Source organism: Hippichthys cyanospilos, chromosome 1 (assembly GCF_059441005.1).
Source record: "Hippichthys cyanospilos isolate Australia breed blue-spotted pipefish chromosome 1, RoL_Hcya_1.0, whole genome shotgun sequence".
NCBI classification, from domain to species: domain Eukaryota; kingdom Metazoa; phylum Chordata; class Actinopteri; order Syngnathiformes; family Syngnathidae; genus Hippichthys; species Hippichthys cyanospilos.
The window spans coordinates 842,499-869,034 of NC_142369.1; the positions used below are offsets into that span (position 1 = coordinate 842,499).

The 26,536-nt window shown below is 44.4% G+C and overlaps 1 protein-coding gene across 2 annotated transcripts in view; it reads right to left on the reverse strand.

The window, feature by feature from the left end:
- The window catches only part of LOC148428509 (adhesion G protein-coupled receptor L3-like), a 136,961-nt gene that overhangs the window by 80,486 nt on the left and 29,939 nt on the right, over positions 1 to 26,536 (reverse strand). For both annotated transcript variants that reach the window (XM_088439419.1, XM_088439506.1), the window contains exons 3-4: positions 13,978 to 14,170; positions 1,855 to 2,068 (exon numbers count right to left, since the gene is read on the reverse strand). In XM_088439419.1, coding sequence (XP_088295545.1) covers positions 1,855 to 2,068; positions 13,978 to 14,032 — 269 coding nt within the window. In that variant the 5' untranslated portion in view covers positions 14,033 to 14,170. The remainder of the gene's footprint in view (positions 1 to 1,854; positions 2,069 to 13,977; positions 14,171 to 26,536) is intronic.

A 26,536-nucleotide genomic window follows, 5' to 3' on the forward strand; every position in this document is an offset into this window, starting at 1 on the left:
ATGAAATCAGAGAAAAAAATAAGTTTTTTTGTATATCTGAAAATTCTGCCCACGGAAGCAGTGTTTAACTTGGTAGACAATCTGTACTGACCAGTCGTATCAAAAATCAACATTATTGTTTTATTAAAGGAATATTTTCTTGTTTTTACCGGATTCACATCCAAGCAACTGGACTAAACGAGACGACTGCTGAAATTGCTGCTCGTTTTCTGATGATGACTTTTGGCTTTTTGTTTGGACTTTTTTTTATCACAGATGTATTTTTTTTATTTTTGCCAGCAAACTTATCAAAGACTTTAGGAGAGACTACGAACCCAGTTGCTTCAGGGCAGAAGCGTCACGTGCATGCTGTCAAATCCAACCTGCCAATTAAATGCGGGCAGATGAAGTGGAAAAAAAGCGAGCAGGCGATGAAAGCAAAGACGAGGAAGTGCGAGGAAAGCAAATATCAGATGGAAGAAAAGGCAAAAAGAGGCGAGTTGGCTCCACGCATGATGACCAACCACCTGCTCCTGACTCAATTAGCTCTTTCTTTGAGAGTACATAGCTAGCCTTGTTAGCTTAGCGGCCCGAGTTTGATATAGCTCGGCTGAATCTTCGCATGTTTGGCAACAAACTAAAAACAGAAATGCGTCGCCCGGACACGTCGGTTAGCTTGGAAAGAAAGGACATAACTTCATACCGACAAGAAGCGCATAGCTAGCATTGTTAGCTTGACGGGATTAGCTTGATTAAACTCGAATGTCAACATTTTGGACAACAAGCTAAAAACAGGCTTGGAATCCCATGTGAATGTTGCTTAGCTTGGAGGAGATGAAGGGCTGAAATTCTTACCGACTTGAATCAGCGTGCATATTTGCTAGCTTAGCTGGAAGAACATAATATAACGTCACAGAATCTGTATTTTGAGCAAAAAAAAAAAAAAAAAAGGAACATAACGTCATAGCAACCTAAGCTTTGTTAGCTTAGCATGATTCAATTTGGCCAAAAGTTAGCATTTTGGACAACAAGCTAAAAAAAAATTCCTACCAACTTGAAGCAAATATATTGTGTTGTTAGCTTAGCTTCCAAAGTGTAATATTACTTATCCGAAAGTTAACATTTTGGGCAACAAATTGAAAAACAGAATTGCATTCCAGTTAGCTCGGTTATCTTAGAGCAGAAACAGATTTGGCGCACATCGGTAGCCTTGTTGGATTAGCCTGATTATAAATTTCACCACACAAACTAAAAACAGAATTCCGTTGCTTAGCTTAGAAAGAATTTACGACATCATTTCTTCCCAATTTGAAGCAGAAATCGTACCGTTGGCTGGCACAGTACGACTGTAGCGAAGCTTGTTACATTAGCTTGATTATATTCAGCCGAAGTTAGTATTTTGGACAGCAATAGCATCATTGCATTCAGCAGTTTTGACGCGTAGCTCAAAGGAGACGACATCAATTCTTATCGAGAAGTGCATAGCTAATCTTGTTTACTTAGCTGGCTAAGCGTGATTAAATTTGGGACAAAATTTGCATTTTGAATTCCACGGAATAGAAAAAGGACATAGCTTCATACCAACCAGGAGCACAAAGATACACTTAGCTGTTTTCTCGATGATAACACAAACCGTAACACACCTCTTTCGCATTCACGCCGAAAACATTTGAACGCAAATCAGAAGGCAAAACGGCGCTGACAAACATTTGCCCTTTGGACAACCTTGTTGCTAAAAGTTTAGACACCTACTCGTTCGCTGCCGTCGACGACTTCAGACGTTGAAGACCCATCTTAACGGGGCAGGACTAAATCTAGCCGTCAACGGCTGTCAAGGAGTTGACTGATTGATACCCGTGAAAACGGCGCCTTTACCTTTGCGACATGATCTTGTAAGCGTCGGGCAGGTAGCATCGAGTGTTCTCCATCTGCGCCGGGTCGGCGTCGCAGATTTTGTCGTCGGTGCGCCCGTAGTTGGCGCTCTCGATCATGATGACGTCGGTGCCCGGGCAGCGCAGCTCGATGGGGTACCCTTCGCACGACAGCTCCCGACGCACCACCGCCATGGGGATGGGTGCGCGGCTGAAGGCTGCGGGGGCGGCAAGCAAAAGATGCGGTCAAGCGCCGCGCGGCTCGTCTCGGGCTTCAAACGTCCTCGGGATCTCGCGCGCCAAACAAACGAGGCGCCAAGGGAGGCGCCCATTACGGTGTCGTTCGCTTTGGTTTTTCAAAAGGACGGCGAGCGCCCTCGTCATTGAAAACGCGCTATCATTGGATTCACTCGAAAGCCGTCAATGATCTGGCGCTTGATGGCAATGTTTAATGCCCCCCTTGAAAAAGTCGGGATAAACTTTGCCGAGTGCCGCTTAGATTAATGACCGGGCCGCCAAAGCCGCTGGCTTATTGGATGATAACACAAGTTTTGCCCCGCGCACATATATGTACGGTATACACTGTATATTTGTATATATACAGTATGTGTATATCTTGTTTAATTGCAAATCAATTTGGACGCGTTGGCAAGTATGTTCCAACGTATTTGCAAATATGCAAATCTATTGCCCCGTAGCATTTTGGGAAATAAGGAAGAAGGGGTGTCATGCACTGAAGACATAACAAACCTGAAAAAAATGGTAAACAATGTTTAGTGATTTACTTTTCAAACGTAATTGTATAATGTGTGTCAGATGCTAAAAAAAAAAAGAGAATTTTATTTTACTTGTTGATGCGCAAGTCAATAACAGATGGCATTCTGGGAGAAATGCTATTTCGAGCATTCAGGTTCAAAACAATTAATGTTTGAATGTTTTTGCACAAATGTTTGAACGCTGTAAAATGTTCAAACAAGTTTGCAGTGGAAAATGTCACTCCATGTTTCACATTGGCAGTGCACGCTTATCTAAGAACTTTTGCTCAGATACAACATTATTTTTGCTGGCAAAAGACCAGTTTCCCCCAATGTAAAGCAAATAAATTTTACATTGCTCCAACGATTGTATTTTTCTTAGTTCCAGTATATGTGCAGAGTTAGCAGAATTTTTTCGATGAAACACATTTATTCTGTCTTCTAACGCAAAATATGAAATTAAATAACTCGTTAAAAATACCAGTTCACCACCATGTTACACCATCCCAATACACTTTGCAGTAGAAAATGTAGTCGATTAAACCATTTCACAGTCATATCTATGGTGAAATATGATGATATTTGTCAATTTTTTGGACTTTTATTGTCCAAGGTTCAGATAAAATATATATGGTAATGTCAAAAACAAAAAGACATTTTTTGCTCAAATTCCTGAAAAAACAAATACCCACGGGTTAAAAATTAATAAAAGAAAAAAACAAAAATGACAATGATCAAACGGTTAATAGCTTGACTGTGTTCAATCACTGAGCAAAATATTTCTGGTTTCTCACCGTGTCGTGTACTGGGAACTTTTTCGGGAATGAGAACGATTCTTTTGGAATTTTTGCCCCAATTTCGAGGCGAAAAAAGTATAAAGTGTCGCGCTCCGGCTCTGCAAATGTCAGAATCGGAACACTTCATAATCTCAATATGATCATTAAAAAAAACTTCCGAGCGGGAGGCTGTCATCGCCGGGGGAAGGGAAGATGCCTCCGATTGATCGGTTAGTCCGCAACCGTGGTGTAATTGCATGGCTGAGTGATAAGTCGGATGCGCGGGGATACGCGCCCTAGTCATGGCGCGTCACCGCGGGCGCCCGGACCCCGGGAGAAATCCCACAAAATAAACGCCCCCCGAGGGGGAACTTTGAGGATCAAGGGCTGATTTGGGGCTGATTACCCCGGAAGGAAGCGCGGGTAATGATGACATTTAAAATATCATCATTAGAAACAAAAGAAGACCTTGTAATTGGCTTCATTCCGTCTCAAATGGAAATGTGTCAAGAAGACGCTAAGGTCAGACGTCATTTGCATCTCTGAAATGGAAGGATAAAAATACGTGACCGTAAAACACAGAGCCCAATATTTTGTCCTTTCAAAGTCAAATATTTTCCTGGGCTTAAAAAAAGCATGTTTCAATAGTTGAAATTTGACATGTCGTGACCGTTTGGGTGAAATTTCTGCTCCCTTGAAATCTTTTGTTCGTTTTTTTTCAATGCAGGTAAAGCTCAAAGGATTGTGAAAAAAAAACAAAAAACGCGTGTTAACCCCTTTAACAACCGCTGCGCTAGAAATTTCCTGTGAATGAAAAAATGCAAATATGTGAAAATGTGAACAGTGAAATGTGAGGAATCACTGCAGTAATGTCAATCCGTGTGCGGTATTTTTTTTAACTTTACATCATAGGCCTTTCACATCAAAGGGAAAGCACTGAAAGAAATGACCGGGGAACTGAAATTTCACCCAAATTGTGACAACATGTCAAAGTTCAATCTGGCACGACCACTTAGTTATCAAACTACCAAGAGCGTGACAAATTTGACCCAAAAAATGACAAATAAATCAATAAATAAAAGACGGAAATGGCCAAAACATTTCACAGGGGTTAAGAAACAAAACGCAAAACCATTTTGGGATTACCCCTGGTATTCATGACTATATTTATTCTTTATTTATTTACCATTTATCGTATTTACTTTTAATATTATTAATATTCGCCATTTGGAGAAGAGCTTTCAAATTCTATTCTATTCTATTCGATCACTAGTAGACACACAAAAAGCCTTACAGAGTAATTTAGACTTTTGGTGTTTTATTAAAGGACTATTTTCTTCTTTATAACGGATTCACATCACGGCTTAAATTGCTGGTCCAATTTTCTGATGGTGTTTTTTAGATTTTGTTTGGAGGTTGTTTTTTTTTTTTTTTAAATCACCGATTTTCTGCTAGCAAACGTGATGCATCGTGATTTGAAGATAATCTATGGATCTTGGGCGGAGCTAAATTTAGTCCGAGTTGTTAGGAGGCACGCGCGTTCACAAAGCTTTGATGAAAACCTGTAACCGTTCCTGCAGGAAAAACAAAAGCAGCGAGCTAAGCTAACCAGGCCGCGCGTGCGCGCGCGCGCAGGCATGGGTACAACTTCATCGAAGTAATGGAAGAAAGATGGAAGACAAAGGCAGGAGCTGATTCGACACGTCAATCGTCCGGACGGGTCCCGCCCCCGCGGCGAATGATTCATGGGATTCGATTAGACCAATGGGAGCCCGTCACACCCACTTCCTGGTTTGCGGCGGCGTTCGCCCGAGTAGCTCATTTGCAAGAGTACTTTGAAACAAGGGGTCTTTGAATGCCACGCTTTTTCAATAATGCATGAGGGATTATTTATCTCCGAGTGAGAAACAGTTCAGGCAAATTGTTCTCCCAAGTAAATGATGTTTACATTTGGCCTCGGGCAACGCGACTCTCAAAGGCTTTTACGCCGAGCAGAAAATTAGCCGGCAACTCAAGTGTCAAAAAGAGAGGATGGAAATAGCGCGTGCTCCGCCATGGCCAAATAATAACTCTCCAAAGGGCCCCTACTTATGCCACAATTTGTTATTATTGCAATGATTTCAACACTGTGCATATTTGGCTGTCCTACGAAAGTAGCGATATCAGATTGTATCATTCCCGATTAGATCAACATCTTCCTTACTTAGACTTGCATGTAGGTAAAATTTGTGTTGGATGTGCGGAAACACTGCCATCCCATGGTCACAGTTATCACCACAGTGCTCGATGGCCTTATATTAGGTAAGCGTTAGTCAAGGGTGCCGGCTTCACGCCATAAAAAAACCTATTTGATGAGAATTTGATTATTTATTATTGTTATTACTATTTTAAAAGACGAGAACTCTCATCCGCGGCACTGAAAGAGTTCAATGATATCAGACTTTTGATCAAAGCTTTACCAAATGAAGAAACAGAACAGCATGGGGTCGGTATTTGTGTTCCTGGGAAGGAAGATCACAGAATGGACTCGTAACTAAACCCCCACGATCACGAAATGATTGTTTGCATTGTTGCCATATGTCTCCCCCAACCCTTAAGGGCAACGAGGAGTTTGTGATCCAAACGAATAAATGAAAAGCGGACGAGATATGCATGGAGACTGGAAGGATGTCTGAGAATGGGCAGGCCCCTCTCCACCTAGTTAGCTAGTTGTCTTCCTTCTGGTTTGTTGTTTATTACATATTCTAGGTTGCCTGAAGCGAACACCTTTCACTTTGAAAACTGTATGGATTGTCTTGGATCGGTTTCGGCCACTTGAGCGCCAAAGTTCCGCTCACAAAGAAGTAAAACGAGTAAGAAACAGACATCTTTAGGAAAGGGGAAAAGGCCCGGTCAGGAGACAAGTGACGAGCCCACCGCTTTGAAGAAAAAGACAGCTTTTAACAGGCAATACCGGGAGACCTACTTGAAATGATGATTTCTAGCTGTGAGGACTTTGAGAACTACTTCCCAGCCAAAAAGGAATGGATTCTCCAACCATTTGTTACCAAACCAGCAGAATCTAGCGCGGTTGTGAAAGAAGATGAGCTCGAAAATGACGGCAGCCTTAAAAGGATGTTCCAGACTCCCGACTACTTCTGTGTGAAGGGAGAAACAAGCCGAGGGTTTCCATTAGTTTGGAGTAAATGGTGAGTTCATATCGTGTTTGCACTTTATATTCGCTATTCGCACCCCCCGTCGACGATAAAATCGTCACGCGTCCACGACAGGATTCTCAAACGTTGACCGCCGTGGTGATAAAAAGGTCGGGGACCCCTGACTTACAAGTCAGCAGCGATATTTGATGCGCGAAAATGGATTCTGTATTATTAAAAGAAATCCATATTTTGTCCGTATTTTCCATAACGGCGCATCCAAAGCAGAGAATGAAAACATCTCTGGTCATTGATTTGACGGCGACGCCTATGAGGAGAAAAGCCCCCAACAGCTCCGACGGTAAAGACCCGGCTCGCGTTCCGCCGCTCGACCTCTCCGTCGATACCCGTCCTCATTAAAGAGCGTCGGGGCGGCCACCCGGCGGCAGGAGCCATTTAAACGGCATCACTCAGCGCTTTCTCGGCGGCCAGGAGATGCTAATTCATTTATCCGGGAAGATATATACGACGGGCGCCTATAAAACACGCAGGTGTTTAACCCCACCCTGCCACCCGCCACGCTGCTGTCAATCATCGCGCGAGGCCGGCGACTTCTGACAGCAATTTGGCGATGTAACGCGGTGACAACAGATGCGGCGGGCCGCGAGGGCCATTTTTTTTCCCCGCTCCAAATATCAAGCCCGTATTGATTTTGCATCCATTACGGAAGGGCATAAAAACAGAAGGGATTTGTGGGTGGCGTGCCAAATGGAGGTGTTATTGGAAAGTGGGATTTTAATGTACAAGACCGGATTGCTCAAACGGCGTCGCAAAGAAACGCCTCTCAACTGGACGCCTCTCTTTTAAGAAACTCGAAAGAAAAAGGTCTCGGTCACGGGGTTGCCACTGGCGAAAGGCTGGCGCTCAGGAGAGGGCCGCTGGGAGGGCTTCAAAAATACAAAATGAAACATAAGTTAGTTTACTGATTGCTACATTCTAAAAATAACGGATTTGCGGATTACTTGATTTGAAAAATAATTACTTTGCTGATTACTTGATTTTAAAAGTAACTCAGTTACACTACTGATTACTTGATTTTAAAAATAAGTTAGTTTACGGATTGCTTGATTGTAAAAGTAACATATTTACTTTTAGATAAACTTTGCTGACTACCTGAATTTAGAAGTAACTATGTTACATTACTGATGACTTGATTGTAAATGTAACAGTTACTTTGCCGATGACTTGAATTTAAATACAACAGTTATTTGCTTACGTACGTCTCATTTTTTGCAGATCTCCCCCACACCACTGAAGCTACGTGAATAAATGACCATATTAATTAGCCGGGTGTGCACTTTTTATGCCATGTGACGACAGTAAAAAGGAATGACTAGAGTAGTAATATCGAAGTATGCGGCATGTGCGCTCGGAGGTGAATTCGGAAAATGTCAGAAAATGCTTCAAAATAAAACGTCGGGTATCGAGTAAAGAATGAAACGAAAGACATCGAGACGATATTTTTTTGGAGTTACTCTCAAAAGTATGGTCGTGACAAGCAGCTAGTTGTCGTTGACTCTATCACGCGGTGAGGCTGATGGATTTATTTAACAAAGCTGTCTGCTTTTGTTCTTGATTAACGTTCATTTCCTGCGAGATCAAAACAAACATGGCGGACAAAATTGTCAAAAATGTTCGTTTTGTTGAATAAAAGAGAATGATTCATTTTTCGATGTCCGAAAAGACGATGCGTCCGAGGGGCGCGCGTCGATTCGAACGTATGCGTGCCCGTGAAAAATGATGTGTTTGGGACGCGGGGACGCAGGCAAACGGGAGGGATGGGACGGATGACACGAAGGCCACTTAAGTCTCTCAACTCGGGAGTTATGTAGGAGTTGCTTATGTTGCGGCAGGAGTCACGTGTTGATTATATATTTTAGAAAGATAACTTTTGAAAACATTCAACCACGGCGGCGAAGCAAAACATACGGCAGGTAAAAATATACATGGGCGCAGACTTGCCGGTTTCCATTTTTATTTGCCAGGAGCCTTCAAGGCAGGGAAAAAAAAAAATCCATAATGATAATCCCCCCCAAATATTTTTTTGGAGCGAGTCGACTAAAGGATCAATTGAAGGCGGGATTAAAGCGAATTCCCGTCAAGAAGGGGAGCGTCCTTAAAGCGACACCTCTTCAAGGGCAAACTGTCAGCCGCTACACGAAGCCCAGACTTTTTCCCCCTCGGCCGCTTTGTGTGGCCTCGCCGTGACATTTATTACATCGGCGCGCGGATTTTAGCATATGATGAATCCATCCCGCCGCGGACGAATCGCATGGCTGGCGTGGCAATATTTTCCACAATACACTCATTTGAACGCGGGGGCGATGGCTTTATTCCGCGCCATCGAGTGAACTCGCGGAACGCATTGCGGAACGCATTGCGGACGCTCAATAGCTTCGCTCAATAAGTAAGAAATGATGAGTAATGTTAGTAGTAATGCTTCTCCCCATGCATTCACAATACCGCAAGTGTGATCGGTTGTCTCTAAGCATTCATCGTACATTTTAACGCTCCATGCATTCTCACAACGGATATTTGACACTCTGTACCATTAGGGAGAATATTTTTAGGCACATCCCTCCAAAGTGGCTCAGCCGTCACCTTAAGCTTCGGTCTCGGTTTGTTATTTTTCTCACAATACAGAATGTTTTTCATGCTCAAGAGCATTGGCGTGACTACTCGTCCGTCAACATTTGCAGTAACGTTTAATGGCGCAATAAAATGCATCTCAGCCTCGACAATCAGCTTCGATGTCTTAGAAGACACAATAGAATGTTTTTTTTTAAATGCTACCTAGCATTAGCGTGAATGTTTTGAGCATTCTTTGTTTTCCACATAACTGGATTGTCACTGATGGTCATTTCTCAGCGTTTTCACAATTTTTAGGCACATTAAATGTGTCTGAGCATTCAGCTTTAATGCTTGTGTCTGAGCATTGCCACAACGTAGTGTTTTTAATACTCATCTTTCAGCGTTATTTTTTAGCGCTTTCTTATGTGTCAGCATTCACAATCAGCTTCAATGCTTGTGTGTGTACTTAGCATTTTACAATAGAGTGTTTTTTTTATGCTCACCAGCATTAGTGCGAACGCTTATTTGAGCATTCTTACAACACATTTTCAACACTAGTCTGCCGCATTAGCACTAATGCTCATCTCTCACATTTTCACAAAGTTTTTGAGGCACAAATAAATGTATCTGAATCATCGCAGTCAGCTCATGTCTTAGCATTGCCACAATATAGCGTCTTTAATGCTCAAGAGCATGAACGCTCATCTCAGCGTTTTCACAATATTTTTCAGGCACAATACAGCGCATCTCAGCAGCATTCACAATTAGCATTGTTGCTTGTGTCTTAGCATTCTCACAATAGTGTTTTTCATGCTCACTAGCATTTACTTGAATACTCGCGCACTCGCATCAGTGTTAATGCTTCTGTTTACGATTCATTTTCAACACTCTGCGGGCATTACCGCTCATCTCTCGGCATTTTCACAATATTTCAAGGCACAGTAAAATGTATGTCAAAAGCATCGTTAATACTTGTGTCTTAGCATTGTCACAATGCAGTGTTTTTCATGCTCAAGACCATGAGCATGAGTGCTCATCTCTCAGCATTTTCAGAATTTCTTTAGGCACAATATAATGCGAATGTCACGGTGTGCCATTGATGTCTGATCTTTAATCCTGCCTTGTTTTTTAATAAATACTAGGAATTAACTACTTGCCGGAAGTTGCTTCTGGTTCCTAGTGTTTTTCTGTTTGTTTGTTTTTTTTTATGCTTACTAGCATTAGCGTGTACGCTTGTCTGAGAATTCTTACAACGCATATTCAACACTCTAGTCTACAGCATTAGCACTATCGTCCCTCTCTCAGCATTTTCACAATCATTTTTAAGCGCAATTAAATGTATCTGACCATTCACAGTCAGCTTGATTGTCTTAGCATTCTGAAAGTATAGTGTTTGAACGCTCAAGAGCATTTACTTGAATACTGGTCTCTGAGCATTCTTCCAAGACATTTTCAACTACGGCATTAGCAGCGCATTAGCGCTAAGCTCATCTCTCAGCACTTTCACAGTCCATTTCGCAGGCGCATTAGCCTTTAAGTTGATGAGTGCTTCACAGAATTCAGGCATATTTCTAATGATAAAAAGAAATAAGGACAATAATCATGACTCGATGCGAACGCGGGTCTATCGGCACACAATGGGCTTTTGTTTTCCCGAGCGCCGCCGCGCCGAGGTGCACAAATAACGCGACGCCGGCCGCATCTGGCGCGCAATGCAGGACCAGTCACCTGCTTGTCACAACACAACACGGCACGCCTCGCCGAGCTCTCCAAACAACTCGGGCGCACCCCCGCTTTCCAATACCCGGGCGCGGATGAATCATTTGTTTCATTAATTAAGTCAATTGGGCACATCCGAGGACGCCTTTGAGAGGATGCAAGGCTGAATTCAAAGTGGATTGCGGGGATGCAGCTGTGCCCGGCCGCATATGTCAGAGTGGCAAACGCAAAACATGGCATCATACGTTCAACTCATTAGTTCGCTGGAAATGATTCTCCAACAATTTCTCCCTAATTTTGGGGGGGGACGTAATTGCACCAGTGTAAATACTCGCGTTTGCTCGTTTGTCAGCATGTTGGCATTTTCAAAATACGTTTTTGATGATGGACGGGGCGGTGTGAATGTTTCTTTATCAGTTTTGACAAGATATTCTGGGATCCATAATATGATTAGTGAGAATGCTTTTCTCCCAACATTCCATTTCTCAGCATTCACACTACATTTTTGACGCTCGTCAACTTGTCCGTCCGCATTCGCAATTCATGTGTTGATCAATATGACATAGGCTTGTCTCTCAGCATTCTTAATTATTGCAGCGCGAGACCACTCATTTTTCTTTACTTTTGTGCATTCGCAGTCCGCGTGGGTTCTTATCTCTCGGCATTGACACGATTCATTTTTGCCGCTTCGCGCCGTTAGCCAAAATCTCGTCTCAGCATTCTCACCATATATTTTTAAGGCGCGAAAGAAACCATCCGTAGTGCGGGAGCTATGGATGATTTCGGTATCTGAATATGCTACTGAAAATGTTCTCAAATGATCATAAATAACTATTATGAACACAGAGGAGAATAATTTTTGGATAATAAATGTGTGATTTAAACTGAGTGAACCAGCAGACTGTTTTAGACAATAAACTTTTAGATAGTTATACGTCCATTTAATTCATTAAAAACAAAGTGTTGTCAAAACCACAGAAAAAAAATATAAAAATCACATTTGATTCTGCCTGGTTTGTGAAAAAGTGATCAGTAGGAACTGGAAACTATGCCAATTGTGTTTTTTACGTCTATTGAACTGCTACTGAAAGAAATGGCCAGCAGTATCATGTATTTGGGGCATAACGTGGCTAGCGTGTAGTAGCGCCGCTAGCCGCTATTACTGGAGTCACCGCTTACCCCTGGCAACAGACATCCTATAATATAATGTGAGCATAATTCAATCTTTTCAGCGTCCCAAATAACCGTCATTAGTCATTTTAGGATAATAGAACAAGGTAGCGCTATTAAGGTCTCTCAAGTGGCAACACGCTGCTGGGACGTACTTCAAAATAAAAGTGAACCAAGGCACCCGTGTCAATGAGGCTAAGGCGTAAAAAAATACCCGCACATTCCTTTTAACCGAGGTACTCTTTTGAGTTGAGGATTGGTTTCGACCCAAACCGTCGATGCATGTTTGTCGCGTGGCCTTTCACAATTACCGTGAATGCTTATCTCCCAGCGTTAACGCAAAACGATAGCGTTACTGTGAACCAGTGTCTTTTCTGCGGTCGCCTTAAGTATGAATGCTTGTTGCTCAGCATTCTTTGGCACATTACTGTTAGCGAGAATGCTCATCTTTCGGCCTTCTCGTTTTCCTTTTTTTTTTGTAATAATGAAAATGGTGCGACTAAGCGTCCCTCCGCTGTCCCTGTTAACGCAAACGCTCATCTCTCTGCATTACAATTCCGACACACAATAAATGGTTTCCTATTACTGGCAATTATTGTCTGGTTCGAGTAACGCGATCGCTTTGAATTCGTTGTCGAGGCCCTCGTGTTACCACGCTTGGCGTTTCGCCATCCGCGTAGTCACCGATAGGGGGCGCCGATGACCGCCGGACAGGATCCGTTTACGACCGCTCGGTCTCGGATTGCGGCGGGCGGTATTAGGCGGAAAGAATATCAAATCTATCCCGGAGCCTTTTACATGCACGGGAACACATGATTAATGTGCCTGCTGTTTGCCGCATTGATTTTTCTATTGTTATTCACTGTGACCAAAAACAATGGCGCAGGGGAGCTGGGGGCGGAGGGGTGTTGCTTTCTTCGCTTACGTGTGTTTCAAAGCGGTCACGACAATGGCTCTTGTTTTCCTCTCTTATCCCTGCCTGAGTTATGTGGCTACCCGCGACCGTAAACCCTAACCTAGTAAACGGCCCCGTGAGCGTCCGTTCTCGCAAACAAAAGGGGGACGGAGATCGCAAAGTAGGCCGGCGTTCTCTGGCGTACACCTCTCGGGGGAAATGTCAAGGTGGAGAAATTCCCTCTCCGGCTGCGCAGCGCCCCATTACAACAATACGCATACTTGTTTCCTTCCTGTTTCGTGCCTTTTTTATTTTAACAGCGTCAAACCGAGACAGGTTTTGGCTAAGGATGAACCTGATTGTTTTCTGCGTCCTGATTGGCTGAGGGGCGAAAGGTCACTGTCAGTCATACTCCTTCATGCTTGTGCACCAAAGAAGCACAGACAGACTAACTAGAAACTGTTACTATTAATTTAAGTGTCCAACCTTGTAGATGGATCAGTAAAATTACATTTGTTATTTCTTAAAGCGCTCTGAAATTGCATCAAGATTTTTTTTTTATATACATATATACCCATATATATAAACAAAACTACAGTGGACACCCGGGTTACGGCGTCCCGGGCTTATGTTTTTTTCTCACGTTGCAAAGCGGACTACTAAGTTTTTTCAACCCCTCTTTACGGCATTTTTCACACTTTACGGCATCAATGACAATTACAAATTTCAAACTTGGCCGTCAGTGTTCGTGCTTATGACCGCGGGTCGCACCACGCTCATACGTCACTACAATGCCGGTCTGGGATTGGTGGGGGTCCGCTGTATATATACCTTCAGGCCTTTACCCACTTATTTATGCACGTACGTGATGGACGGATTTTTGGGAAAGTAACCGCATTAATTCCCCTAAGAACGAAAAATTCTTGCCCTTTTACCACATTTTCACAACACGTATATGAAAACATCGGCTCTCAGGATATTCATGATGCGTTTTTGACACCAAATAAAAGCGGCCTTCGGACTTAGCGAGCGGGGATTTGAGCTTACCCAGAGCAGCTGGAGCAAAGAGGCTGGCCAGGACGAGCAGGCGTGCGGTCCACATGGCCTCCCCCTCGTACCGCCCGCTGCTATAGCTGGAGTTCAGCGCTCAGGCCTTCGGGTCACCAAGCAATGAACAACGGGGCGCTCGCTCCTCTTTGATGCCACCCGCACAGTACTAGTCGCTGATGTCCGAAACCTCCTGGGGAGAAAAACACAAACGCGCGTCAAATGGACTGTGTGTGTGTGTGTGTATACGCAACACGGGGATTAAGGTTATGTTATGCATTGGATTGACAGTCAGAGCTATTTTAAAGTTCAGTGCTAGGTTAGGTTTTATATACAGTGTATATTATATATACACATACATTGTCTGGTCAATAATAAGCACATTGGGATTGGATTTAGCCTTGGGTTTTTGTGGTTACGCTTGTGGTTCAGAGGTAGATACACTGAACAAGTAGAATGGATAATGCTTGAAATTGACTATCCAAAGTGTGTGACTTTTTATTATTTTTCCAACGAAGCAACTTTTTACAGTAAAGCCATACGCAAACATCCATGACCTAAATTTGGTTGCAAATTTAGCAAAGTTCATCTGCCGCAGGAAGTAAAATTTCATCTCTGAAATGACCCCCCTATTTTTAATGCATACTTTCAATTTCAGTGAGGGCTTGATGTACAGTCCATCTTCCATACTTACACCAGTCTATAATCTGGCGAGCTAGCTTCCATTAGCAGCGTATAGCCCAATCTCGAATGATTAGGCCTTCTATTATCCAAAAGCAGACACAATCTGCTGCAAAATCTTAATCCCTCTCCATAAATCCGACGTGAAGGACCACAGACCCGATCCGACCCCTTTCAAGAGTGTTTTCCCGGCGTGGAAGGGGGTCATATTAGTCTACGGGCAGTAGGTTCGCGGCCCCACTGCTCAATATACCGGAGACATGTTGGGGCAATGATTGCGCTGGCATGTAACCGTTTTATAATCCTAATCCCGACGATTCCCCAAATCCCAGATTAGTGTAATCAGATTGTTTATGTTGGAGATGATAAAGGCTTTACAAAGAGGGTAGCGATCATGAATCCCAGGTGAAGCACTTGAACCCGTGCCGGTTTTGCTATACTGCTGGAGGAGGAACATTATCATGGATTTGTGTAACTTCCTTTTAGAACCTGCAGGGAATATCGGTAGGGGTCAAAAAGTAGCCGGTTCAAAACGGGATTATTGCTTTTAAAGGTTAGTGTGAGGGGATTTAGGGTTTGGGGATTGCTTTAGGGTGTATGTTTAAGGGTAGTTAAGGTTTATTTTAGTCTACGGGTTTGGGACATAGTTTGACCCTTGTGTGGTATTTTGTCCAATCCTTTGATGTTTACATCAAAGTCATTTCACATCAAAGGGAAAGCATTGAAAGAAAACACTAGGGAGCTGAAATTACACCCAGATGGCACCGCCACTTAAGTTATTACACCATCAGAAAAATGCCATCTCGAATGATATGGAAGAAAATGACGCAAAAAATACCGCACCGGGGTTCATTTGGACCCTGTCGAGTTTTATGTAGAAATAGAAGTTTTGGGAGTCCTTTTGAATTGCTCTGATGTTAACTAGTGGGCTTGGACATGCAGTACCTAAACAGCCACATGCCCTGGCAATAGCAGGATTCAACACTGAGGCAAAATGTCAAAATGATGCAAAACGCCCAGCATTTTTTCTTCTCATTTGATCCGTCAGAATAAAAGAGAAATTGAAGCTGATAGCAGTTGTCAATTTTTTTGGAATATGGCTCCGAAGCTGGACAGAGATTTGTTTACTTCCATTTTTGAGCTTCAACATCAGTAAAACTAGTCATCCAAGCCAAACGGCATTTCCCAGAATTTGAAGACACTTGAGATAGAGGCAGACGTGAAAGGAGCCTTTTATCTCCAAACTGGGACACGGCCATTCTTTGAATTTGCTACTTAATTTCAACAAGCTAAATTTTGACACACGTTTGACATTTTATCATCCGAGGTTGTGCTACAGCTCAACCCTTACGTTCCCTGTCTGATGCTTTTAGTAATGGATATATATGGTGTGGAAACTTTGAAGGCTAAGCTTTCCCAAATATTGCTTTTGATAGTGGCCAGCCAAAGTCATCTTCCATTAGTTTTCTTCCGGACTTTTAATCCCTGATTTGTCGCGATTCTCCCCACCCGGACAAACACAGCTTGCACCTTTTTCCCCGGACTATTACAGCCGAGGGTGCCGCAACCAACGTACTTCTGCTGCGCCCATCTATGATAAGCGAGGTTATGGGACGGAATTCTGGGGAACCCGAAAAGGTGGTAACCCTCTATACATTTGACATATTGGTTTAAGGAATAGGGTAGGGTTCACGTTTAGGGTTTCAAGATCAGGTCAGCAACCCGTGGCTCCGGGGCACCTAGCTCTTTCATCCTTATGTTTCTGGGAAAAGAAATAATGCTCGCTTCACATTCACTACGCGGACGGCGTAAGGAGCCGCACTTTTGAATTGCAGTCAATGCTGTTTGCGTGATTGGCTGATGAGGCAAAGTCAATGCGAAACATGAAGATAAACAGCCAATCCGTTTCGGGAATGTAAAAACAGGAAACGGAAATGTAGCGCGGCCTTCCAGATTAAAAACACAAACGTCAGCTGTACGTGAAACTCCAGAGGCGTGTCGTCGATGGACTGGAGGGACTGACGTCGATTGTAATAATTATAATCCAGTGAAACCTCAAGATACGCTCGCTTCCCTACAGCTTTTTTTTTCTCTTCATATTACAAAAATGACTTAGCATATAAAAGACAAACAAAACAAAGCAAAACCCGAAAGCTCAAAATTCCCATTTGGATTCGACGCGGCATGAGATTCTCCGGCTCGTTAATACGGCTGCTCGTCCATGAGCAGTAGGCGTCGGATATCATTGCGCCTCGCAGGAACAGAGACAGGTGCCTACAATTACTACGGACGACTCCGACAGCGTGCGGAAGCCCGAGATGTGACTACTACGACGTCCTGATGCAACATCGCGAGACTTCGTACGGCAATATATCGATATCATTGCCCAGCTCCGTTTGGCTCCCGACGTTGTCTTATCCGTGGAAACTGGCTCAAAATGGCTCCGGAAACGTTAAGGTTTGTGACCCCTGCTTAAAAGGTTAAAAGGTTAAGGGCATACAGAAGGTTTAGCATATGGGTTTTGGGTTAAAGAACCTAGTCCTTTGGGGCCATTAAGAAAATCCAGGGACAAAGCAGACCGTCCCCCGCGCAACGCCACTAATAACAAGACCGGACTATCACTGTAGTTAATTCGCTCTCGAAATAAATGAAAACAAGTACGGGAAGCGGCACCGCCGCCAACCGCGCGCATCATAAAATATATATTTATGAGAACAGCTTGGACGAGGTTTAAAAAAACGAAGATAGTAGTCCAGCAATGCCAACTTGTCTTGTATTCCAGAAGGAGTCTTGTGTGATACATTACAGCACTGACGTTTCAAGGGTACCTCTAGTGAGGGGGATTGAAGATAACTCCCTTAGTACTACGGCCAACGTTTAGCGGGTCCGGTGACGGCTCTTGTCAGTAATATCAAGGAGACGACTTTATCACATTTCCCTACTTTGGCAAAGTCATTTTTATCTGATTTCCAAAGTATGTCGCTTCATTAGTTAATTGCTATGAAACCCGCAACAGTGGCAAGTACTTAGAAGGACCGTTTGAGATCCAATTAGTTCAGGCTGAGCCTGAAATTTACCCGGCGCTCCATTTTGGTATTTAACGCTACCGAACATTCGATAGAGTTGCGAGATTTGCAAGGTTGACACAAGACACTCAAACCCAGATTAGCCCGTTTCTCTGGAAACGGGTAGAAGCGTCTTTTCTTTTTGCCCCAGTCATATAGATTCTAGATGGGCCAGTTGAGAGTTGCCCAGTTTAAGCAAGAACAGACGATTGCAAAGATGATCGTAAGCTTGGCACTAGGCATAAAAAGCCCGATTCGCTAACTGCTCTACAGTGTGGTAAAATGAACTTTTGTTATCGCTCCGTTCATCTAGATCCGAGACGAACCGGTCGAACGCCGACCAGTTAGAGAAAGACTAAATGATCACATAGATATACGCATATAGATCACCTAATATTTGTAAGGTTGGCACAAGGCATGGCGGCGAGCCTTTTCCGCCGTTTATTAGGCGTCGGAAGAAATCGCCACGCGACAGCCGTTCGGGGTTGTTAAGACGCTGAAATAAGAGTGACCTCCGTGCATATGGATTTCGGCGTCAATGGCCGGGCCATTATGCTGACGCGGGCGCTTTTTACGTAGATCCGGGTCGGCGCCATTGGCAAGGTTATCGGTATGATGGATGTGCGGCCCGGGAAAACGCGACTTTACCTACAGTCGTGCCGTAACGCCTTCAGTAGTGATGCGTTATTAATAGCGGCAAGAACTAGTAATCTCATGCCTTGTATTGTCTTGAATTGTCAGTCTCTGCTAAAAGTAACTTGTAATCCAATTTAGTTACCGTACATTTCAGACTATAAGCCGCACCGGTAACTAAACCCCAGCAGCAAAATTTGAGCAAATCGCCCCCTGGCGGCTATTAAAAAACCGCCCTGTAATTTAAGCCGCAGGGCTCAAGTCATGAGAAATAAGTTGCTGCATATCGTCTGAAAATGACAGCGCTTTCGCCATCAATGAATCAGTGAAATAGTGCATTTTGAAATAAGTCATCAGGAAAGTAAATAAGTCAATATCGATGGTAAAAAGCGCTGAACTAAGCCGGCACGATTGTCACAAAAGTCTTCAGTAAAATGCACGTGAAATCCACCCACCCAGTGCAAGTCTTGGCTGCGAATTGCTAAATGCGGTCTTTTTCCGTTGCTCCAGAGTCACTTAGGCAGAGCGCTGGAAAGCTGACAAGCAAGTCTACATGATGACACCGCCCACCCACTCTAGCGGAAGGCCCGCACGCCAGCAGCTAAGCTACGGGCCCATTACCTTTTTCTGTCGCGCCGCGCTTGCGAGCCGGAAACCCGACGAGCGATCGGCCGCCGCTCGAAAGCTCCTTCAAGTGCAAAGCGGGCACTCTTATCTCTCCGATCCGGGACTGAGTGAATTTGGCGGTGAGGGCCGACAGAAGGCTCTTCCAAAGTTGACTTTCACACTTGTTTCTTTTGCAGCCTTATTTGTATTTGACTTCAGGTCTCAATTTCCTCCCGACTAACACCACATGCATAATTTTCCACTTCATTCACAGGCGGATTTGAGGAGGAGGAAAAAGCGACGGCGGGCGCGCACACACGCGCCAGAGACGCAAACGCACGCACGCACGCAAACAGCAATTTCAGCTCGCCGTCTGTGTCCGCGCTACGCCAATGTCAATAGCGCTGATCCCAACAGCGCTTTGCATTTCAATATCATTATCCCACGCCGTGCGCAAAATCCAATGAAACCTTTCAAACGGGAATTGCGCAGCATCCTCAGGTTGCCATACACTCAATCCAAAAGTGATTACCACATTAATACCACCTTCCATCTGCTCTCTCCGGGAGGGGGAGGGACCAAAACGATGGACAAATAATAATAACGTGGCAAAGGCGTCGCCCAAACTTTGAGGACTTGCCAAGGCTGGAATTGAGGAAAAGTATTGATGTCTTTCTTGACATCAAAGGGAAAGTATCGAAAGAAAACAGCAGGGAGCTGAAATTTCACCCACATGGTGACAAGTCCAACATGGCACGACCACGGAGAGCTCAAACTACAAGGAGTGTGTCTTGGCTGATACTAGGTGAGAGTGCTGTGAAAGAGAATGACCTTAAATGTGACAGTGCCGACGGCCAAGTTGGGAAGAAATGAAGTTTTCAAGGTTTGTGGAGACAAGCTCCAGCTTGTCGCCGGCTGGTCGCATATGCTCATTGCTAGCTTGACACGATCGCTTGTCACTTAACACTCCTCGTCACACAAAACACCAAATTTTGTGAGTACAGGCAATTCAAACTTGTAAATTGCAAAATTCGTAAATCCCATTTTGGTGAATATCTTATTTTACACCTGTAGTACTCCACCTTTAAAAAAAAACAACAACACAACCTGCCATTTTAGTTTGAAATGTCAAAAAGCGAAATATTTGCTCTACTTGATGTTTGTTTTCAGAAGAAAAGCTAAATTTTCTGTTTTATGGTTAGAAACCCGTGGTTTTGCTGACACCAACATTTGCAGATTACTTAAAGCAGAGAAAAGACTAAAACTATTCTGGTAAAAGAAGAGACTATGTTCTGTTTTGGGACGTCACAAAACAAAACATTCCTACTGCTCTAACCAGCTTGCAGCCCACACCACAATTTGTTTCAACCTTTCAGATGAAGCTTCAGCAATCTGATGCTCCAGGTAAGCAAAACGGAGATGAGGCGGCTGAAAAAACATCACCTCGAACGGAGGCCTTCCCGGTTGCCAACCCTTCTCCCAAAGGCTCTCCTCCAGAAAATGTACAAATAATCATCCTTAACGGGCGGGGGAGGGGGGGGGCCGCGGGGAAGAGGCGCCTGCCGAGCACGCGAGCGCGGAGGCCGCTCGCCGCGGTCTTCAGCCGAGAAGCGAATGGAGTTTGATTGGTCTGGGCAAACATCCTCATGGGGTGCGTCTCCAACAAAGAGAGCAATACACGCCTCTCTTGTCCAGGCAAATGCTCTCGGGGATGAGAGAACAAAAAGAATCGGCGCCGCCGCTCTCGAGGTGCCTGATCTTAGCGAGACCTCAAACACCCCGTGATAGATGGCTTTGCTCCTTGAATTCCAAGCAAGTCATCTTATATTTATTGTAAGCGAGACGTGGCGGGATTTTTTTCTTTTTTGGTTTGTTTTCGCAGCACTGTTAACTAATCACAGCGGCGGTTTAAATAAAGAAAAATCATTCGTTTTTTGTTGGGTTCACCAGCTGCTGAGGAAAACATTTAAAATTTGCTTTTATTTATTGGTATTTCACTTTTGGAGAGTTTTTTGTGCCGGATCCAATGAAAAGAAGTCAATAAATTATGTTTCGAGTTGGAACCGTTATTTTTTTCTTCAAATTAAGAGCTAATTAATTGGAACATGAAGCCACTTATGGACAACTGCCCATCTTTTAATCGTAAACTACCGCTGGCCCCAAGTCTCCACAAATATACTTTTTTATTTAATCATATCTAAAAAGGACTCCTTTGCATAATCTCGTATTTATCTCTTTCAAATTCAATTAATGCTTCCGTACATCAGATTTAATGGGGCTTTTTCACGCAATGAAGGCCTTCATTTTTGCACGATGACTTTTTGGTGTTTTGCAACGATCCACAGAATCTCATGTAATTGTAAAGTGTAAAGTACCAGTAGCCAGTCAATTAAAGGACTCAACGCCCATTTCATCGTTATGTCAGGTAAAAAATAGGAAAAAAACCCCAAAACAACTAATCCGCAGAAGTGTCTCCGTAAACGCACTTGTCCCGCGCGGTAATCTGGCGAAGCGAGGCTGGCCTCGGGCTCAAGGAGAAAGTGTGGAATTAGGCCCTTCCGCTCCAGTCGGCGCTATTAAAAATGCACAACATGGATCGGGGTAAAGGATTTGGATTGATACAAACGAGGGCTGGGGGATTAGACGGGAAAGAATAAGACGCGTAATCTTGTCCGTGAGGGGGATATATACGGCGTACGACGGCACATTTTTTCCACGCCGAGCGGCGCCGTCGCCAACGGGGTCCTCGGTCCAAGTCGCTAATTGCGCTCGGGCGCAGTTCCGCCCGTCCGCAAACGAGCGTTGGGCCCGCTCGGAGGGAGCGAGGCGCTAATTGCCTCGGGCTAGCGCGAGCCGCCCCAAAACGCGCGCTCCTTCATTTCGCCGAGAGTGCGGCCGAGGAAATCAGTCAACAAAAGAATACAATTTGTGCAGAAATGGCGCGGGAATGTTGATGAGGCGAGGCTGAACCGAGAAGCCGGGGATTTCATTCATAAAATGTAATTATGTCAAATATCCTTCTTTGTTGTCGATCCCGCTCACGCAGATGAATTAGCGCTACGCCAAAAGTTAGCGATTCGTTCAAATGAACAAAATGGATCACTTCCTGGAGAGACTTGTTTGTTTCTCAGTTATGACCAATCAGTGGCCGGCGTCAGGCGCTGTGGAACTTTACTGATTGAGAGCTATTCACCAACGATATATCAGCGGTCGCCCGCAGGCACTGGGCAGCCCTCGAGTATCGCGTTAGAAGCCCGCAGACGTCTTCTGATAATTGTTTACAAGTGTGACCGTTATGCATATATGACATATACACATGGTTTTCCAGTCGCCGAAAACCCAGTGAGCCAACGCGCATCGTTTCCCGTTCCCGAACGCGTCCATGGGTGAACATACCGTATCGCGCTTCCCGTTCACAAACGAGTCGGTGAGTAAATGGAATCTCACTTTGCCAGTTGAAAGTAAAGGCATCTTTTGACCGGCTCTTTTAAATGAACTGATTCTAACCATTCAATAACCCTGAAAACAATGACCGACGGGGGGATGCGGAACCGGAGTCTACCGGTCGCACTTTACAGCCTCATATTTTCACAGATGAAAAGAAGAAACATAAGTAAGACAGAAGGGAAAAAACAGCCCCGGTGTGCCTGTAAGGGGAGCACACTATGGATTATGGATTATTAATGTAATATATAACTATGTGACAACGCAGACTTTGTTGTCTGGGGTGTAGCAATAACCGGTTAGAACCAGATTTTTTTTTTCAGCTTGAAATTGAATCATTGCACTTTGAAATACACCGAGATACATGTGGAATCGGCTTTGACATCTTCTAGCAATGAGAGCAGTGGCGTAGCCTCCCAAACTGAACAATACCATATAGAACTGAATTCTCAACGGAAAAGAATCATTCCTTTCAAACGGAACCGCCCTCCAATCGTCCCACATCCCACGTATCTAACGCATCTTCTATGGATGGATGCTCGTCCCTGGTATTCGTATTTCATTTGACTCTTTCTTTATTCCGTAGTGTCGTGTGCTGCCAGGTTAGCGCGAGAATCTCAATTTGCCTTAACTGGAGAAATAAAGGTTAAATAAAGGCATTTTTAAAAAGGTCCCGGTCCCGAGGCCTTCTCGGTAGACTTTTGCTCCTCATCTCCGACACGCAGTCATCCCGGCGATAAATTGCTCCAAAACAGGTTCCCAAATTGATGCCGCTCGGGTCCCCACTCCCCCGACGGCCGCGACCCATCACTCATTTTCCAATCTCGTCGCGGGAGCATCCATCACACTCGACGGCGCCGCTCAACTTTGGAGACGGTTACAGACTTTTAGCGGGACGGCCTTTAATTCATCCTTTAATGAGACACGGCTATCATTATTCTGGCGGAGAGAGAGAGGCTTTTTTTTATTGTCGCCCTTCAATTTGTCTGCCCACGAGTCACCAAAGTGGGAATTTGTCTCCGCGTGGCGCCGGACCTATTAGCCCGGAAATATGAGCGCCGTCGGCGATGCCCCGCGCCCATGTTATTCCGCCGGACAGCCTGAGGCGTCAGCTGCGCGTGTTGGATGATAGTCAGGGACCCCCCGCCCCCGCCCCCGCCCCCGCCCCGCTTCATCAGCGAGAACCCCGACTCTGCCGCCATCCAAACCGACCGCTCCAGGAATTGGGCGCCAGACGCTTGTTGACACCGGTGTCTGCTCCGTGTCCAAAAGCGATGAGGCTTTGGCATCCCGGGACTAATGCGAGCGCCTTGTCCCTCTCCAAACCGCCTCCGTTCGTTAACTCGTTCGTTGACCGCCACTGACGCCTATAGACGTCAGGGATCCCATCAAACCGGGCTGGCGGTGACCTAGCTAAATTTGAATTGCAAAGAATCGGTTTGGGTAGCAAAATCGGGGTGTCGGATGAAAGCTAGGTATTAAAATTGGGTTTTAGACAAGGGCTGTGCTTCCCAAACAAAGGTTAAGGTTTCAATTTTGATTTGGAATCCTGGGTTAGGTCTGAGATTTCATTCATGGTTTCAAGTATGGTTAAGTTTGTAAATGAGGGTTTCAAACAAAGTGTTTCAAGTCTGGTTGAGGTTCCAAATTAGGGTTCTGAACAAGGATTACGGCTTGAAACAAAGGTTTCAATCTTTGGTCAGGTTTTCGAGTCAGACTTCTAATACCTGGTTTGAACAAGAGTTTGGGATCAAAAGATAGATCGCCTTTATTATCATTACACCTTACAAAAACAAGGGATGAAGTTTTGACTTAACAAGCTCGAATACAATCGACGAGGTTACATGGGCGGCGATTAAACTTTCAAATCTGGGTTAGGTTTTCGAGGCGGTATTCTAATACGGGTTAGGTAATCAAGGTTTCCAACAAGGGTTAGGGATCGAAATTAAACCTTCAAACTAGTGTTAAGAATTCAAACAAGGGTCGGGGTCCCTGCAATGTCAAGGTCTTCACAAGGTCTCAGAATTTGATAGGAACCAAGGTTGGAATCTTGCACCTGGACCAAGTGCTAATCCATTGAAATTTGTATAGAACTCCACGCTAACCCTAATCACAGTTAAAAAAAAAAAAGAAGTCCATAGCATTGTAGCCCACGTATGCGTCTTGTCGTTGACGTGATCTCTCCTCACTGCGAGTTCTTCGCCTTTCCATTTCTATCACGCAAGGTGACGGAACAAACAAAACGCCGCGGCCAAGTACTCGTCTTTTGGCCTAACCTGACCTGGAAGCCAGCGAGAAGCAACCGCGTCTCCAATTTCAAGAGTTCAAGAGCCCTTTTGGGGACGGATTGTTTGACACGGTGTCGCCCCGCAACCGGATACGTCCGACATTGTTCCGCGGCCGAACTCGCTCGGGGCCATTATGAAAAACCGGATTTACGCCGACGCATTTCGGGGAGCGGTTTTACGCGCCTCTCCCCGAGGAAACGTCCGCCTTGGGACTTTAAAAGCCCATTTCGCTCCGCCGGAGGCCAAACGGCGCAGCGGAGCCGAGGCCGAGAAATGACACTTATTTACCGCTGGCGTGGAGGGATGGATTTTTTTTTCAGCGGTTCCTTTCCAAAGTTAATAATGGGGCATTTTGATTGACAGCGCTTCTTATAATGTCACATAATGAGAACGGGAGCGAGCGGACGTACGGGCGGAGATTCAAATAAATACGCGCACCCCTCGACGGCTTATCCAAATGGAAAAGACTCTCCTTCGACTATTGCGCCGGGCCGCGCCCTCGCCCTCGCCCTCGCCCTCGCCGCACACAGGCCGTTTGAACAGCCAAGGACGAGCGCGGCCTTTCCCAGACGGGAGCCGAAGAGTCGGCCAGTCAAACCCGGTCCGATTTATCGCGGCTTTAATGGATTCCGGCGGCCGGCGGTATACGAATAAAGTTTTCTCTTGTTTTATGCGCGGGCCCAAGTGTGTCTATTTAGTTAAAAGGCCGCCTGCCATTTTTCAAACAGTTACGACGGCTTTGAATAAATTATGCAAACTCTTTTTTTGTCCTTGTGCCAAACGGTGCATCTACTGAATAGTAATGACCAGAGTGGCTGCGGATGCAAAATATGCAAGCGGCGGCCACACCAAAAGCTGATTATTACAAAAAATGCCATTTGATTATTATATTTTCTTATCTTTTGGAGGGGCAGTCTGCTTTTAGAAATAGCAGCGATTTTACTTGATCGTTTTATGTTGTGTAGATTGGAACCTGTCCTATTTTATACATACGACACGAAACACGTAGTATTGCGTCACTATCGTATATTGCGATACGAAGTGAGTGCTGTGAGTTCTAAAAAATTTAATTTGGCACTGTGATTGCGTCATGTAGTCATGTATATATAAATATATATATATATATATATATATATATATATTTTTTTTTTTTGCATTTGTGTATACAGATATACAGTATGTTTCAAACTACATATGAAATATGATTACTTAAATGAGCAGCACACATCTTTTTTTCAACTTTGCTATTCTACTTTTTTACTATATCTTATTATTTGGTGAAATGACCTTTTCTTCATTTTTGAAAGCTAAAGTGCATTTGAATTATTATTTGGAAGATGGCTACAATTTATTTAAATTTAACATCTTAACTACAAACAAGAGAATTTTCTTGAATGTTTTACTACTTGAATAGGGTTAGGGTTATTGTTGAAAGGAATTCCATGTTATTATTATTATGCGCTGACTACACGGATGTCAGACATCACGACGACATCTCGACGGATTTGCGAGGCTACGCCACGGATGACCTTATTTGCAAGCGCCCAGCCGGACACCCGGCGCCCAATCAAGTGGCTCCCGGCATTCTTTTTATTCTGGCGGAGAAAAAACAAAAAAAGGGAGAATAACACAGAGAAGAAGAATGAAAGAAGGCATTTGATTGGACAGCGCCGGGACATCGGCGCGCTGAAAAGCAGGCATTGAAAATCCTGATGGCCATTTGCATTGGGAATTTCCTTGGGGCTTTCCTGATTAGACCGGGGAAAGGTTGCCCTTTCAACACGTTTCCCACGTCGCTCGTCACGCTGACAGAAAATTCAGCTATTGATTGAGCGGTTTTTA